This window comes from Malaclemys terrapin, chromosome 12 (genome assembly GCF_027887155.1).
Source record: "Malaclemys terrapin pileata isolate rMalTer1 chromosome 12, rMalTer1.hap1, whole genome shotgun sequence".
NCBI lineage: Eukaryota > Metazoa > Chordata > Testudines > Emydidae > Malaclemys > Malaclemys terrapin.
Genome location: NC_071516.1, coordinates 34,751,487 through 34,768,054, shown reverse-complemented (window position 1 = coordinate 34,768,054; position 16,568 = coordinate 34,751,487). Strand labels below are relative to the sequence as shown.

General features: G+C 42.2%; 2 protein-coding genes across 2 annotated transcripts; one reads left to right on the top strand and one right to left on the bottom strand.

The window, feature by feature from the left end:
- The first annotated feature begins 829 nt into the window (after nt 1-829).
- LOC128846762 (olfactory receptor 10A2-like) lies at nt 830-1,774 on the top strand. Its single transcript, XM_054046007.1, has one exon. It carries the CDS (start codon nt 830-832, stop codon nt 1,772-1,774), a length of 945 nt encoding a protein of 314 aa, XP_053901982.1.
- A 6,059-nt stretch (nt 1,775-7,833) lies between these two features.
- Nucleotides 7,834-8,832, bottom strand: LOC128845844 (olfactory receptor 10A7-like). Its single transcript, XM_054044886.1, has one exon. The coding sequence runs from the start codon at nt 8,830-8,832 to the stop codon at nt 7,834-7,836; it is 999 nt and encodes a 332-aa protein (XP_053900861.1).
- Nucleotides 8,833-16,568: the final 7,736 nt, after the last annotated feature.

Below are 16,568 nucleotides of genomic sequence, written 5' to 3'. Positions count from 1 at the left end.
AAGCCATTTTCAGACATTCATTGTATGCAAAAGAAAAATAGTCTTGTTATAGGAGGAGACTTGAGATGTGAGATTTGCAAAGGAGGCACAGCTGATTACGTGCCTAATTAATTTATGGACAGATTTGTAAAGGTATTTAGGGAAATTCAAGAATTTTAAAAGCAACTATGCACACAACTCCCATATTATTAGGTGCCTAGGTGTTTTTTAAATCCCACTAGGTGCCTAAATACCTTTAAAAATCTAGCCCTTAGTCTTTTTTGACAACCCCAGCCATAATCTCTCTGACTCAGTTTCTCATTTGTAAAATAGGTGTATAAATATCACCTTCTTTCTCCCAACCTTTGCCCGTCTTGTCTACTTAGACTGTAAGTTCTTTCAGGCTGGAACTGCCTCTTTCTATGTATCTGCATAGCACCTGGCACATTATTAATAACAACAACCATATCTAGCTCTTACAGAGTATTTTTCACTAGTCAATCTCAATATGCATTACAGAGGAGGTCAGTACTATCCTCATTTTACGGATGAATGAGACACAGAAGTGAAAGGACTTGCCGAAGCCACCTGCAAAGACAGGACTAGAGGCTATGTCTCCTGACTCCCAAGCATTAGCTCTGCCCACTGGCCTACAGTGTCTAGGCACTGCTATTAAACACATAATCAATAATTAATAATAATAACTGTCACACCATCTCCAGGAGAAATTAGGGAGGAGAACACAATCTAGTTTCCATTTGCTGTGTGCTGCCCGTCCACTATGAACTCCAGACATCCCTGATGAAGTGACTTGTATTTCATCCCCATGCAGGTGGAGGGTCCAGAAGAAATGACAGGGGGGAATGACACGATTATAATGGAATTCACACTTCTGGGGCTCTTTCACCATCCTGAGCTGCAGCCCCTACTCTTCCTCACCTTCCTCACCATCTACATCCTCACCCTGATGGGGAATGCTCTGGTTATCCTTGCCACAGTGTCCGACCCTGTCCTCCACACCCCCATGTACTTCTTCCTCCAGAACTTGGCCTTTCTGGAGATCTGCTACACCTCGGTCACCATCCCCAAGATGCTGGTCAACCTTCTCTTGGAGAAGAAAACCATCTCTTTCTCTGGCTGTGCCACCCAGATGTACTTCTTCCTCCTCTTTGGCACCGCAGTGTGTTACCTCCTGGCCGTCATGTCTTATGACCGCTATGTAGCCATCTGCAACCCTTTGCACTATCCAGCCCTCATGAGCAGAAGGCTCTGCCTCCTGCTGGTCTCAGGATGCTGGCTCACTGGCATGTTTGTGTCCCTTGGGCAAACAGCTCTGATATTCAGCGTGCCCTTCTGCGGCTCCAACGTCATCAACCACTTCTTCTGCGACGTGCCGCCACTGGTGAACCTGCTCTGCCTGGACTCCCGCGTGAATGAAGTGGAGAAAGTTCTAATGAATGTCCTGGTCATCATCATCCCCTTCGCGCTCATCCTGGCCTCCTATGTTTGCATTGTCACCGCCATCCTGAGGATCCCATCACTGGATGGGAAACAGAAGGCCATCCACACATGTTCCTCCCACCTCGTCTCTGTTTCCCTGTTCTACGGCAGTGCTATCTTTAGGTACTTGAGACCCAACTCCGGTTACATGTCGGGCATGGATAAACTGCTCTCTCTGCTCTACACGGTGGCACCTGCCCTGCTGAATCCTGTCATCTACAGCCTGAGGAACCAGCAGGTGAAAGCGGCACTGAGAAAAGTAATGGACCGACACACAGCTTCTCAAAACATGTGAATGTGTTTTATTGTGAGCCACTGGGGATTACAGGCCTGAGTCTGCTCTTGGTTATGCTTGTATAAATCAGGAGTAATGTCAATGGTCCTGATTCTCCTCTCCCTCTAGTGTAAATTAGGAGTAATTTCACTGGCGTCAATGTGTCCGATTCTCCTCTCACTCACCCCAGTGTAACTCAAGAGTAACTTCATTAAATTCAATCGACTTGCACACCAGTGCAAATCAAGAGTGACTTCTTTTCAAGGCAATGGAGTTATGCCAATGTAAACCCGGAGCAACTCCATTAATTTCAATTGAGTTACTTTATTTTAAATCAGAAAGGTTTCTTTTTCAAGCCAGTGGAGTGTAAATGAGGAGTAACTCCAATGAAGTCACTGAGCATTAGTATAAATATGATGTAATAGAAATGGAGCCTATGTTTATTCTCAGAGTGAATAGGCTTTATATTTATTTATCATTGAAATAAATTCTACTCTTAGTTACACTCGTGTGAAATCAAAGTATTTCCATTGTCATCCATGGCTTACTCTGGATTTACTCCAGTGTCAATGAGAACAGAATCTGGCCAGGAACAAAGATTAAGGGTCTGAAGCCCTTCCATTTACATTTTATACCATTGCAAACTTCATCAACATCAGTTGACTTACTCTCGGTTTACAATCAATGAGATCAGAATCAGGGCCAAAGTTATGGAGCCTGATTCTGGCCTCAAAAATGCTTAAATATAGAGATTTACACTGTTGCTGTGGCCATGTCGGTCCCACGCTGTTAGAGCGACACAATGGGTGAGGAGATATCTTTTATTGGACCAGCTTCTGTTGGTGAGAGAGACAAGCTATTGAGCTGACACAGAGCTCTTCTTCAGGTCTGGGTGCTGTTAAATTTGGCTGCCTTTTTCTTCATTTTATGGAGTTTCCATTTCAGAGGACAAAATTTGATAACTTCCATTGTTGAGCACAGTATTGTTGCAGCCATGTTGGTCCCAGGATATCAGAGAGACAAGGTGCATGAGGTAATAGCTTCATTCTCTTCTTCAGGTCTCTGTAAGCTTGAAAGCCTCTCTCTTTCACCAACAGCAATTGGTCCAATAATATGATATCTTATTTATGATCAGATGATAATTACACTGGCAGTTTAAATGGATTGCAAATTAAGGGTACTTCTATTTTAAGGCCCTTTTCTACTGCTAGGCAGGTGTAAAGGAAATGTATTGTGTAAATAATAACTAGGCCCAGAGTAACTCAATTAAACTCAATAGGTGAAATTCTGCTTCCTCTTAGACCAGGGGCCACCAATCGGTCAATTGTGATTGACTGATTGATCCTAGAGACTCTCCCAGTCAATCGTGATCTCTGGGGGCACAACAGGGCTGCTGCTAAGACAGGCTTCCTGCCTGCCCTAGCCCCACGCTGCTCCCAGAAGAGGCCAGTGTGGCCCTGCAGCCCTGGGGTGGAGGGGCAGGAGTCTCCTTTCGTGCACTGCTCCTGCCTGAAAGTACCGCACCCCCCAGCTCCCATTGGTTGGGAACGGGGAGCTGTGGCCAATGGGATCTATGGGGACGGTGCTTGCAGAGAGGGGCAACGAGCAAAGCTACGTGCCCCCCACCCAGGGGCTGCAGGGGTGCATTGGCCCCTTCCAGGAGCAGCATGGGGCCAGGGTAGGTAGGGAGCCTGCCTTAGCAGCAGCCATGCTACACTGCTGCCCATGAGCCGCCAGAGGTAAGTGCTGCCCGGTGGAAGGCTACACTCCAACCCCCAGCCCTGAGCCCCCTCCCAGAACCAGTACCCCATGTCCCCTCCTGCACCCCAACCCGGAGCCCTGCGCCCCCTCCTGGAACCAGTACCCCATGTCCCCTCCTGCACCCTAACCCCCAGCCCTGAGCCCCCTTCCAGAACCAGTACCCCATGTCCCCTCCTGTACCCCAACCCGGAGCCCTGCTAGTGTGAACAGTTATTCTTGCATCTCAAGTGGTACAGAGCTTGGTTTTTGAATGTCCCAACTGGTGGCCCACAGTAGTGATATCTTAGCACATTTAATAAGCATGATGCTGTGTGATATGGGCTGAATTCACAGAGAACTCAGATATTTGAATCTGACTGATGATGGGATTTTCAAAAGCATCCAAGAGAATTTAGGAGCACACGTCTCATTGAAATTCAATGGGATTTGTGCACTTAAATTGCTTAGGTCTAGATTTACAAAGGTATTCTTAGATTATAAAGTCAGAAGGGACCACCGTGTTCATATAGCCTAACCCCCTGTATAACATAGGCCATAGAATGTCCCTGAATTAATTCCTGTTTGAACTGGAGCAGATCTTTTAGTGGGGAAAAGCCATCCAATCTTGATTTTAAAATGTCAAGTGATGTCGACTGGCAATTGTTGATGACTGAAAAAATGTCAGCTCTTCAATGAAAAATCAAAAAGGTTTTGGGGAAAAGCAGACAGACACTGTCCATGAAATTTTTTTCTTTATTCAAAAACCCAACTTTCTAACAAAAGAAAAATGTTAATGGAAAAATTTTGACCATTTCTAAATCAAGGGCTTCTCAGTGTAATTAGGCTGGCAAAATTAGATTTTTATTTTTTGTGATTTTGACAGATCATATTTATGTTTATTTTTAAGCATTTTTCCAGTTTGTATCAATTTAAATTTTAATAATTATGCAAAAGTATGGACTTTACATAATTATGGTTGGACCCTCACCCACTATTGTCTGACATCCTTCCCCCCACACATGATTTTCTGCAACAATGAAAATTTAAATAAATAAAAATCAGGGAAAAATGATTAATGACAAGAGAGACAGATTCAAAAATATAAAGCTTTATAACTGTTAAAACTCAATTGTCGACATCCCATCTCAAAATATACAAAGTGAATAGCCTTAAATAAAACTCTAATAAGTTCTCAAGCAGCATTTTTCCTATTTTGCCTAGCTGTACATTTCGATGATCATCAATGGAGATATTTTTATTTTGGTTTGTGTGTGTGTACAGTGACATCAACATTTACCAACATTTACCTAAACTTTCCAAGACAAAATATAATGCGTGCTCAGATATGATGTTCATGAGGGTCACGCAAGTGCATTGTCCCATTCTCTTCTCATTGAAGTCAGTGACATTTAGCCAGTGGGGGCATCATAAAGCTGTCAATGTACCCCTCTATGTGGTCCTTCTGTGTCCATAGTCCGTTCATTTCTGAATTGTCCTCATAGCTAGGGAAATGGCTGAGCACCAGCTGCTTGGCCTCTGGTACATTTCTGGTATGTGTCCTTCATTCGGGACAGATCTGTGGTTCTGGTGTTGAGAGTAGCTGATGGAGGCCAAGCAAGAAACATTTTTGTGCCTGAGCCAAAGCTCATTAAAGTCAACAGGAGTTTCTCCGTTGATTTCAAATGTCTTTGGATCACCTCCTTTATCTGGTCACAGTTGTCATAACTATAAAGGGAAGGGTAACAGCTGTCCTGTGTACAGTACTATAAAATCCCTCCTGGCCAGAGACTCCAAAATCCTTTTACCTGTAAAGGGTTAAGAAGCTCAGGTAACCTGGCTGACACCTGACCCAAAGGACCAATAAGGGGACAAGATACTTTCAAATCTTGGGGGTGGGGGAAGGCTTTTGTTTGTGCTCTTTGTTTTGGGGTTGTTCGCTCTTGGGACTGAGAGGGACCAGACATCAATCCAGGTTCTCCCCATCTTTCTAAACAAGTCTCTCATATTTCAAACTTGTAAGTAAAAAGCCAGGCAAGGCGTATTAGTTTTCCTTTGTTTTCTCAACTTGTAAATGTACCTTTTACTAGAGTGTTTATCTTTGTTTGCTGTACTTTGAACCTAAGACTAGAGGGGGGTCCTCTGAGCTCTTTAAGTTTGATTACCCTGTAAAGTTATTTTCCATACTGATTTTACAGAGATGATTTTTACCTTTTTCTTTGATTAAAAGCCTTCTTTTTAAGAACCTGATTGATTTTTCCTTGTTTTTAGATCCAAGGGAGTTGGATCTGTATTCACCAGGAGTTGGTGAAAGGAAGGAGGGGATGGTTAATTTCTCCCTGTCTTAAGATCCAAGGGGTTTGGATCTGTATTCACCAGGGAATTGGTGAAAGGTTTCTCAAAGCTTCCCAGGGAAGGGAATTAGCTTGTGGGAATGGTGGCAGCGGACCAGATCTAAGCTGGTAGTTAAGCTTAGAAGTCTTCATGCAGGCCCCCACACTTGTACCCTAATGTTCAAAGTGGGGATACAGCCTTGACAACAGTGTGTCAATGATTCACAGCTAGTTAAAGTGACTAAAAGTCCACAATGGAAAAAGATTAGTGCTGGTCAACATTTTTCCCAGGATGCACCGTTGCCAAGCTCTCCCATAATGCACTGCCTCGCTCTCCAAGAGGGACCCCACAGTCCATGATGCAACCCAACCTGGGAGCCTACAGAGGACAATGAGCCTGAGTCACCCGACATATACCTCTAGTGAGGTGCTGCAGCAGCATTTCCAAATCAAAACATTTTCGGTTTTGGCTGAAATATTTCAGCGTTTGGCCTAAATATTTTGTATTTTGGCCTAAATGTTTCAGGTTTTGAAAAGCAATTTATTTTTATTTTATTTTTTTCTTAAGTTCCTTTGAAAAATCTCAACAATAGGGCCAGATTCTGTCATCTTTACACACACTGTGTATTCTCTGGGCAGTTTTCTCTGGAAAAATTCCCTATCCAAAGTTTTCCATTTGGAAATCCCTGTTTTCCTGTGGGGAAATTATTCAAGGGAGAAAAACAGGGTTATTTTTCCCCTACTTTTTCCACTCTTCCTTGCTGTTTTCAAAGTGAAAACAGATGAGAAATAATAAGAAAATGTGAGAAACAGGCTGTCATAACTATAAAGGGAAGGGTAACAGCTCTCATGTGTACAGTACTATAAAATCCCTCCTGGCCAGAGACTCCAAAATCCTTTTCCCTGTAAAGGGTTAAGAAGCTCAGGTAACCTGGCTGGCATCTGACCTAAAGGACCAATAAGGGGACAAGATACTTTCAAATCTTGGGGGGGGAAGGCTTTTGTTTGTGCTCTTTGTTTTGGGGTTGTTCGCTCTTGGGACTGAGAGGGACCAGACATCAATCCAGGTTCTCCACATCTTTCTAAACAAGTCTCTCGTATTTCAAACTTGTAAGTAAACAGCCAAGCAAGACGTGTTAGTTTTCCTTTGTTTTCTCAACTTGTAAATGTACCTTTTACTAGAGTGTTTATCTTTGTTTGCTGTACTTTGAACCTGAGGCTAGAGGGGAGTCCTCTGAGCTCTTTCAGTTTGATTACCCTGTAAAGTTATTTTCCATACTGATTTTACAGAGATGATTACCTTTTTCTTTAATTAAAAGCCTTCTTTTTAAGAACCTGATTGATTTTTCCTTGTTTTTAGATCCAACGGGGTTGGATCTGTATTCACCAGGAGTTGGTGGAAGGAAGGAGGGGGGATGGTTAATTTCTCCTTGTTTTAAGATCCAAGGGGGTTGGAACTGTATTCACCAGGAGTTGGTGGAAGGAAGGAGGGGGGATGGTTAATTTCTCCTTGTTTTAAGATCCAAGGGGTTTGGATCTGTATTCACCAGGGAATTGGTGAAAGATTTCTCAAGGCTTCCCAGAGAAGGGAATTAGCTTTGGGAATGGTGGCAGCGGACCAGATCTAAGCTGGTAGTTAAGCTTAGAAGTCTTCATGCAGGCCCCCACATTTGTACCCTAAAGTTCAAAGTGGGGAAGCAGCCTTGACACAGGCATAAGTTTAGAAAGTGATACTTTTGAAGACAAATGCTGAAAGTCACACTTCAACTATTTTCCAACTGGCAAATTGTTGGGAAAGAGACAGAGGTGTAAGAAAGTAGTTTTTTTCCCCTCCATAGTCTAACTGTTTTCTAGCTTTTGCCAGCTGATACACAGTGAGAAACTGGGGGAAAGTGAGGGGAATACCCACAGTTGTTAATTTAAAAGAAATCAGTTTTGATTAAACTTTATTTTCCAATGACAAAACGTTCATCAAAAATTTTTGACCAGCTTTATTTTTGGTTTGAAGAGTCACAGTGCCTTTCTAAATTTACAGAAATAGCAAAGCCTCCATAAATGCAGTAGAAAATCTTGGTGCCTGAGTACATTTTTTTCAGTTAATCTCCGGAGTGCCCCTGTCACCTCCTTGTTCCGCAAGCTGTAGATAATGGGGTTTAGCATGGGGGTCACGACAGAGTACAGCAGAGCAATGAGTTTGTCACTATTCGGCGAGTGGCTGGATTTGGGTTTCAGGTACATGGTGCAGGCTGTCCCATAGAACAGAGTCACCACCAGGAGGTGCGAGGAGCAGGTGGAGAAGGTTTTCTGCCTGCCCTCAGCTGAAGCCATCTTCAGGATGGTTGAGATGATACGAACGTAGGAAGCAAGGATGAGCGTGAACGGCAGCAGGACGAAGAAGAGGGCAACCAGAAGAATGGCAATTTCAGTCCTGTGGGTGTCCCCGCAAGCCAGTTTCATCACCGGGGGGACATCACAGAAGAAATGGTTGATTTCATTAGAGCCACAGAAGGGTAGAGTGAATATGGCTGCAATGTGACCCATTAACACCAGGAGGTTGGTGAGCCAGGAAGCAGCTGCAAGCCCTATATAGACTCTCCTGTTCATAAGGACTGGGTAATGCAGTGGGTGGCATATAGCAACATATCGGTCGTAGGCCATCACGGCGAGGAGGTAACATTCCGTCCCTCCTAGGAAGAGGAGGAAATACATCTGTGTTGCACAGCCAAGGAAGGAGATGGTTCTATCCTCTGAGAGGAGGTTGGCCAGTATCTTGGGCAGGGTGACCGAGGTGTAAGAGATCTCCAGGAAGGACAAGTTCCGGAGGAAGAAATACATGGGGGTGTGAAGGGCAGCGTCGGCCACAGTGACAAAGATAATGAGAAGGTTCCCAGTCAGAGCAATGAGATAACAAGACAGAAACACCACAAATAGCCCCCAGCTCAGCTCAGGGTGGTCGGCAAATCCCAAGAGGATGAAATGGGTCACCGAGGTGTGATTCCCTGTGGTCATTCCTCTGATACACTCGGTCCTGAGGAAAAACTAAATAAATAAAGACATGAGGCTGCATGAGGTGCAGGTTTCCCATTCTTTTAATTATCCATAGTAAAGGAAGATCCTGAATACTGTTTAACCGAGAAATTGTCCTACCTCAAATTTTATCCCCTGCAGCTAGCATCAGACCAGATTCTGGTGTCCTTACTCATAATGAATAGTACTTTTCTCCAGCACAAGGAATAAGTGAGAAAAGAATAAAATTGTTGGAATTTACCAATGCAATCCTCCACACCAATTAATGTTTATTTCCTAGAGCATATTTTCCCCTCTCTAATGTCTATGGTTCTGTAATAAAAGCATCTAACTGAAAACCAAAGCCAAGCAGCTGAATACTCATAAAATCTATGGACACATGAATCTAAGTCCAGAAAAATCATTATGTTCATCAAGTGTAACCTCTTGCTTAACAGGCCATATAATTATACCCAGTAATTTCTGCATCGAGCCCATAACTTCTGGATGAGCTAGAGAATATCAATTTGAAAGACGTTGTTCTGGATTTCAAACGCCAAGTCATGGAGAATCCACCGCATCTATAAGGAAGTTGTTGCAATGGTTAATTACCCTCCACAGTTAAAATTTAATGTCTCATTTCCAGGTGGAACATTTTTTTTTATTTCACCTTCCAGCCATTGGATTTGGTTATAACTTTTTCTGCTAGATTAACGAGACCTGTAGCATCTTCTCTTCATGTAGATGATGATCAAGTCACCTCTTAGGCTGCACAATCTATTCATTTTGTCCAAGTCTTTCCTCAAGACATAGTCTCTTCCCTGCCCCTTTTGCATCGGCTGGTGACCGCAACTGTTGTCTTATTCCGTGACTGCAAGTGTGGCTAGCTCCTGTCTGGGTGAAGAAAGAAGAAGAACCCTCTTTAGCCTTCCCTCCTTCCACAACTATGAAGGGATCAAACACAACTGGCTCTATATACACACACCTTACGTATCTACCTCAGACTGAGAGGAAACAGAGGTACATCAAGGTAAATGAGGGGCCCAAGGGTCTGATCCTTTAAGCCTGTGTGCAAGTGGCAGTGGCTGCTGTCAGAAGACAGGGTACTGGGCTAGATGGACAATTGGCCTGGCCCTGTATGGCCGTTCTTATGTGGGTCACTTTAGTCATTTGACTTCAATGGGACGACTCATGTGAGTGAAGTAAAGGATTGGCTCCAAATGTGGCACAAATAAAGTATGACCCAGGATCTGCTGTGCTTTGCTCCAGCCATCCACTCAGTTACATGTCCCCCATTGCTACAGTATCTGAGCGTTTTGCAGTCTTCAGTGCATTTATCCTCCCAACACCCTGGCGGCACAGGGAAGGCCTATTGTTCTTATGTCACAGATGAGGCACTGAGGCACACAGAGACTAAGGGACAGGTTTTTAAATGGGTTTAGGTGCCTAAAGATCCAAATAGGGGCCCATTTTGGATTTTCAACAGCTACTGAGCAGGTAGGACACTCACCTCCCAGTGCAACCAATGGGAGTTTGGTACCTAATCTTTTCAGGCATATTTGAAAACCCAATTAGCTACCTATCGGCATCATTAGGAGCCTAAGTACCTTGGAAAATCAGGATCTAATGCACCAAGCCAAGATCACACAGGGAATCTGTGGTAGAAGAATGAACTGAATCCATGTCCCCTGAGTGTCAAGCCAGAGTTCCAACCACTGGATTGTCCTTCCTCCTCTTTTAAGCAAAAGTGACCAAGCTTCTATTTTCATTTGAGCCGTGCACCATGAGGTATTAGCTGAAATCAGTGGAGTGACTGATTTACTCCAGTTAATGATTTGGACCAATGATTCCAAATTCTTCAGTTAAAGCCTCACTAACATTGAATAGCACCTGCTCATGAGTAGAGCTGGATAAAATTTTTCAGATGAATAGTTTATTCACTGAAAAATGCAGTTTTGGGTCAACTGAACTATTTGCAAATTCAAATAGAATTTGGCAAATAGTTTCAGCCAAATATACATGTTCAAGAGACAGAGAGAGAAAAGTTGAAACATTTCATTCTGACATTTTTAAAACAAAATGTTTTGATTTTTCATTTTGAAATGTTTCATTTTTTTAAGTTGCCTAAATGTAATAATAATAAAGGGGGTTGAAAAAAATCAGAAAGCAAAATGATTTGGTTTTCAGGTTAAACAAAACAGTTCTGCTAACAGGAAACATTTTTTGTCCAATTTTTAATTTCAGTGACCCAAACTGATTTTATTGTTGTTGAGTTTTTGGTTCAGCCAACAAACCTAGGAGAACTGTCCTATTAAATCAATAGGATTAGAAGCGTAAATGCAACTCCACATCAGTAAGGACTGTAGAGTCAATCCTAAAATTAGACCTTGTCAAGGTTTTTGTTTTGTTTTGTTTTTAATCATGGAAAAATTAGCTGAAAAGAACATTTTTAGTTTTCATCTAAATTTTCAGCAAAACTGTTTTTGCTTTTAATCAAAAACCTGAAAAAATTCAGTTTTCTGACAAAAAAAATAAATTTGTTTTTGTGGAAAGCAAACACATTCTGTGGAAAATGGTTGGTGATGGGGGTTTTGCTTGTTTGTTTATTTGAAACCACAATTTTCCATTGAAAAAAACTGTTGATGGAAAAATTTTGACCTCCCCTACCCAACATATCTAACAAGTAGGAAGTAAAATCAGAGGCACAATAAAAGTGATAGTTTAGAATCTGAACCCATTAACACTTATTTGTAAGTCAAGAGTAGTTGTAAATCAGTCCACTGAAGAGAAAGGAGTTGCAGTGGTGTAAATCAGAAGTATTCAAGGTAGCAAAGTAATAGCAGTGCTCATCTGGAGTAACTGTACTAGTGTCAATGAAGATATCAAAGATTAACACTGCTGTAACTCAAGACAGAATTTGGCATGCCCAGAATATTCCTTTTCACCTCCACAGGAGAGGAACCTGGTGCTAGAATTGTTTAAAACCCTCTTGAAATGTAAACATGCATCAGCTTCTTCTGGAGCATTTAGCTTGGCCTCTTTGCAGCTCCCAAATGTCTGTGAGCAGTCTGAGGAGATGCGCAGAGTGAGCAGATGTTTTTAAATTCTCTTCAGTGCCCCATCAGGACCTCATCAGCATGTCAAACTATGAACCTAGCACAGAACACACAGTAACATGAATGTGCTTCTTGGTATGTTATACAGATGGTCAATCTATCTGTCTCTCCCCATATCTATCTATCTACCCACCCAGACCTGAAGAAAAGCTCTGTGTGGCTCGAAAGCTTGTCTCTTTCACAAACAGAAGCTGGTCCAATAAAAGATATCACCTCACCCACCCTGTCTCTCTAATATACTGAGACCAGCACCACTTCACCACCATCTATCTATCTCCATACACCATCTCTTAATCTTTCTCCTTCTCATTTATCAACATGGTATCTTGGCACCCACAAGTCAGGCACAAAATTATATGAGATTGGCCTATAGAATTTCTAGTCAAGTATTCTTTGGGCCTTGAGGGGTTATAGGGAAAGAGACAACCCATGTATCTACTTGACCGCTGAAGACAGGAGCCATGGTGAACTCCACCTAAACTATCCACATAGGCAAGGTGGGGCATGCAGAACTACTTACTCCAACCCGAGCTCATACAATATGTTCCTGTGGAGGAACCTGGCTGTCTCCTCCATGTTACCTAGTACAGACATTCACACCTATTTAAGAGAGATCGCATTCTGCACCTACTTTGTACCAGGCAGATTCTGTCCACACTTCATTGCTGAAGGGAATGGGGTTCATTCTGTTTTGCACAGCTGTATTGAAAAGCTGAGTTTGGTTTGCTGTGGTAATGTCATTTTGATAAGCAGAGTTATGGCTGAAAAAAGTCTTCTCTCCCACCCTCTCTTCCTCTATATATTCTTTCTTTGTTTCAAATGTCAGCGACAAAGATGTGGCTGGAGGTTTTCTGTGTGGTGTGTTTGAATATTCTGTGCTCAATGTTCAACAGGTTCACACTGGTGTAGCTTTATTCACTGTAATGAATGAACCATCTGGTTCACTGACTCCAGAGGAGCTCTGGCAGATATATGCCAGCTGGGGGTCTGGCCCATTGATTCCAGTGAAGCTACACTGGTTTCTAATAGCTCAGGTTCTGGCCTCAAACCAAGTATATGGCTTGCATCTCCTCATCTACAATAATGTAAATCATTAGAAACTTCAGAGAAGTCATTGGAGTTACACTGGTCAAAAAACAGTGGAAGCAGATAGATCATTTCAACCTCTCATGATGATGATTATTAAGATAAGAGAAAGTGCAGATTTTCTCACTATTTCAAAAAAATATTTGAAATAATAATAACTTAATATGGAATTATGATTCAGACTATATATCAGTAATTTCAGGGCAGAAAAATTACAGGTACATTATAATGATCCCCCCAAAAAAGCATTGCAAACTAAGTAAATTACACTAGGAAATTAAGATTACACTTAAAAGGAATCCAAATATGTTAAGGCAAGGAAATGCACAGTTATAACACCCAAACAACTTTAACTCTGATGTGTAGATGTCCTGCATGAATCAGGCTCTTATTCTTATTCTTTATCCTTCATTTTATTTACATGGGTTATCTGATTGCCTACATGCACCTTTTAAAATCTGTTCCTGGGGTTTCCAGATATGAGTTAGCTACCTGGGTAAATATTTTCAGGATAGATGCCGTAAATTGTTTAAGACAGAGAATCAGGTTTTAGCAGATCCCCACCAGTGAGCAAATTGCTGCTTCTCTCATATCAGGTAAATAATAAACAATAATAATAATGACATGCTCGGGCCCAATTTTTGAGCCCAATTGTAACACCATGGATGCTTAGGAATAATTTTACATGTATGGGGCATAATCCAACAAACTATAGCTAATTGGGGCATTTTTTACTAAATGAAATGTCATCAAAATATGGTGTTTTGTCAAAGCCAGTTTGCAGAGGTGTATCGGTGTTGCCAATGATTTCACTGGGAAGGGTTTTGAGGAACAGGGCTCTCCGGTCACTCCTGGTACAAGAGAGAACAACCAGAATTCAAAACCTGATCTTTCTAATCCGAAACCAGACATTCCAACACAATGCATTTTGTGAAAACACTGGAAAGGTTTTGTTATTGCTGAACACTAACAAACTTAGAAACCTTGAAAGGTGTCACAAAATGGAATTGTTGCAAACACAAACACACTCATGAGTAACTTTGCGTTTTAGAGACTGCTCTCAGAAATAATCCAACAGGTATAATGGTACGGCTACACTGCAAAAAAAGCGTGTTCTTAATTCAAGTTAGCTAACCTTTGTTAGCTAACTTGGTTTAACATAGTAGTCAAAATATGGCAACTTGGCTTTTAACTTGGGTTAATGGTTTGAGTCCAACTGAAGGTTCCTCTATAGGCTTTAACATGTGCACCTAACCTGAGTTAAGAGTCAAGTTGCTGGGTCTTCACTGCTGTTTTAATCCAAGATAGTTAACATGGTTTAGCTAACCTGAGCTCAGAACACCCCTAATTTTGCAGTGTAGAGACATACCTTAAAGGTATGTTTAGACTGGAGATGGAGGAGTAATTTCCAACGTTGAAAAAGCTAGTGAGTTGTAAATAGCTACCCACCCTGAGTACAATCCCAGCGAATAGCCAAGGTAGATGCTCAGGGCTGCCCATGCAGCTGCCACTATATTGCTATTTTTAGCACACTAGCTCGATCAAAGCTAGCATGGGTCTGCCTGCCCAAACTGGAAATTTTACCTGCTGCTCCAGTGTAGACACACGCAAAGTGTTGCAGGATTGAACCTTTCATGTGTTCCTAGAAATGTGGTCACAGTATTAGCAAATGGGAAGAAGGCAATTAACTACAGAGTGGTACTTACTGAAATATCAGGTTATCTGCACATAGCTATTGAATGCTTTTGAAATTCACTGCAGACCAGAGATTCCATGCCTATATCTGGAACATCTTCATTGACTCCAAAGTGTGCCTGTGTTAATCTGGCAGGATGACAGTGTTTTATTCATCTGCACTTTTCCCCTTTGGGAGATGATCTCCCAAGCATTTCATTCTAGAACTAGTAATTAGCAGAATAGACAGTTCCATGATTATTTTGCTTTGGTGTGGTATGCTGGTGCCATCCAGTGGCAGAGTGTGCCTTTTTATTCATTACTAATGATTACTGACTGTTACAAAACGAATGAGAGCTAAAATTAATTAGTCTTTTCTTGCTGTGTATGAATTGGTAGGAATGAGATAAGAACAGCCTTCAAACCACATTGCACACTGAGCTCAGGTTGGAAATATGGGGAGAAGGGATGGGAGGTTACTTCTCACTGGGCATGATTCATCACTCATTTACACCAGATATAAATCAGTGCAACTCCTACTCCAGCCCTGTTTCACCACTCCAGCAGTGCAAAGCGCCGATTAAACCAGTTTAATCAGCCTGCTGTGTATTCCCCCTGCATAGGATGAACGCCAGACCCTGGTGTAGGGGAAACTGGAGACAGCTGGTTTGTTCAGGAGTCTTTTTTAACCCCCCAATGATCCCTTGTTATTGGAATGGCCCCTCGACCCCATAAGCACATTGGTGCAACTTACAGCAGCCTTGGGGGTACTCTAAGTGGAAACAAGGCCTGAATAAACCTCCAAGTTGGTTCAAAGAACAAACAGTCATAAAAATGTCTTGCAGCCATCTTTCCATCCTCCCACAAAATCACTGGTGCTATGCAAAGCACAGCATGGACGCAGAAGATAAACTAGGCCACTGACTTTAGCAGATTTAGCCTAATTCCAAACCAGAGCAACTGAGAAAAGAAACAGGACCATTGCCTTCAGTTGAGTTATTGTTGATTTACTTTGGGATGAATGAGCATAGAAGCCTTTCAATGTTAACTAAGTTGTTTCTGATTCACACTCAAGTGAGGAGGAGAAGAATCAGGTCCATTGATTCCATTGTAGTTACTCCTGATTCACGCTGGGGTGAATGAGTCCAGAATCAGACTCTGGGATTCCAATGAAATTATCCCTGATTTACATTAGAGTGAGTAAGAGCAGACTCAAGCCCATTTACTGCAATAGAGTTACTCCTGATTTACTTTGGGACAAGCAAGAGGGAAATTAGCATCACTGACCCCAGTAGTATTATCCTGGTTTACAATGGAGGTATTGCTAGGCCAGATCCTCAATCCATTCTGACGAATGCATGAAGAATGCGGCCTTGCCTTATGTGTCTTGAAGCCCAGGAAAGCATTCCAAAGCAGTCAAATTGTAGGGTTGTTGAGCTGTGGAGTTTTGCTTTGGGTCTAGGCCAACCTACCAAAAGCCAGGACTACTATGAGCAATGGGAACTCAGAACAGTCAGCTTCTTGCAGTACTGGGCCCTTTGTTTGCAGCTGTGGAAAACATTTTCTCTTTGCTAGGAAGCAAACAGTTGCCATTTCCTTCTTTGACCATGTGGTCCTCCTGATGTATAAAATTGGTTCTAGAAAGTACATTGGGAAAAGAGACTTAGGAAAGATACTTACTCCTTCTGAGACTCTGTGGTGTTGTTTGTATTTTGTTTGGGTAGAAGGTAAACATATGAAGTCAAAACATAAAACTGGGCTGGTCAAAATGTTCTGTGATAGATAATGTGTAGCCTTAACTCTGCCCCCTTGTGTAGTACAACACATGCAGCTTTAACTCTGACCTTTGTATGATAGGGCATG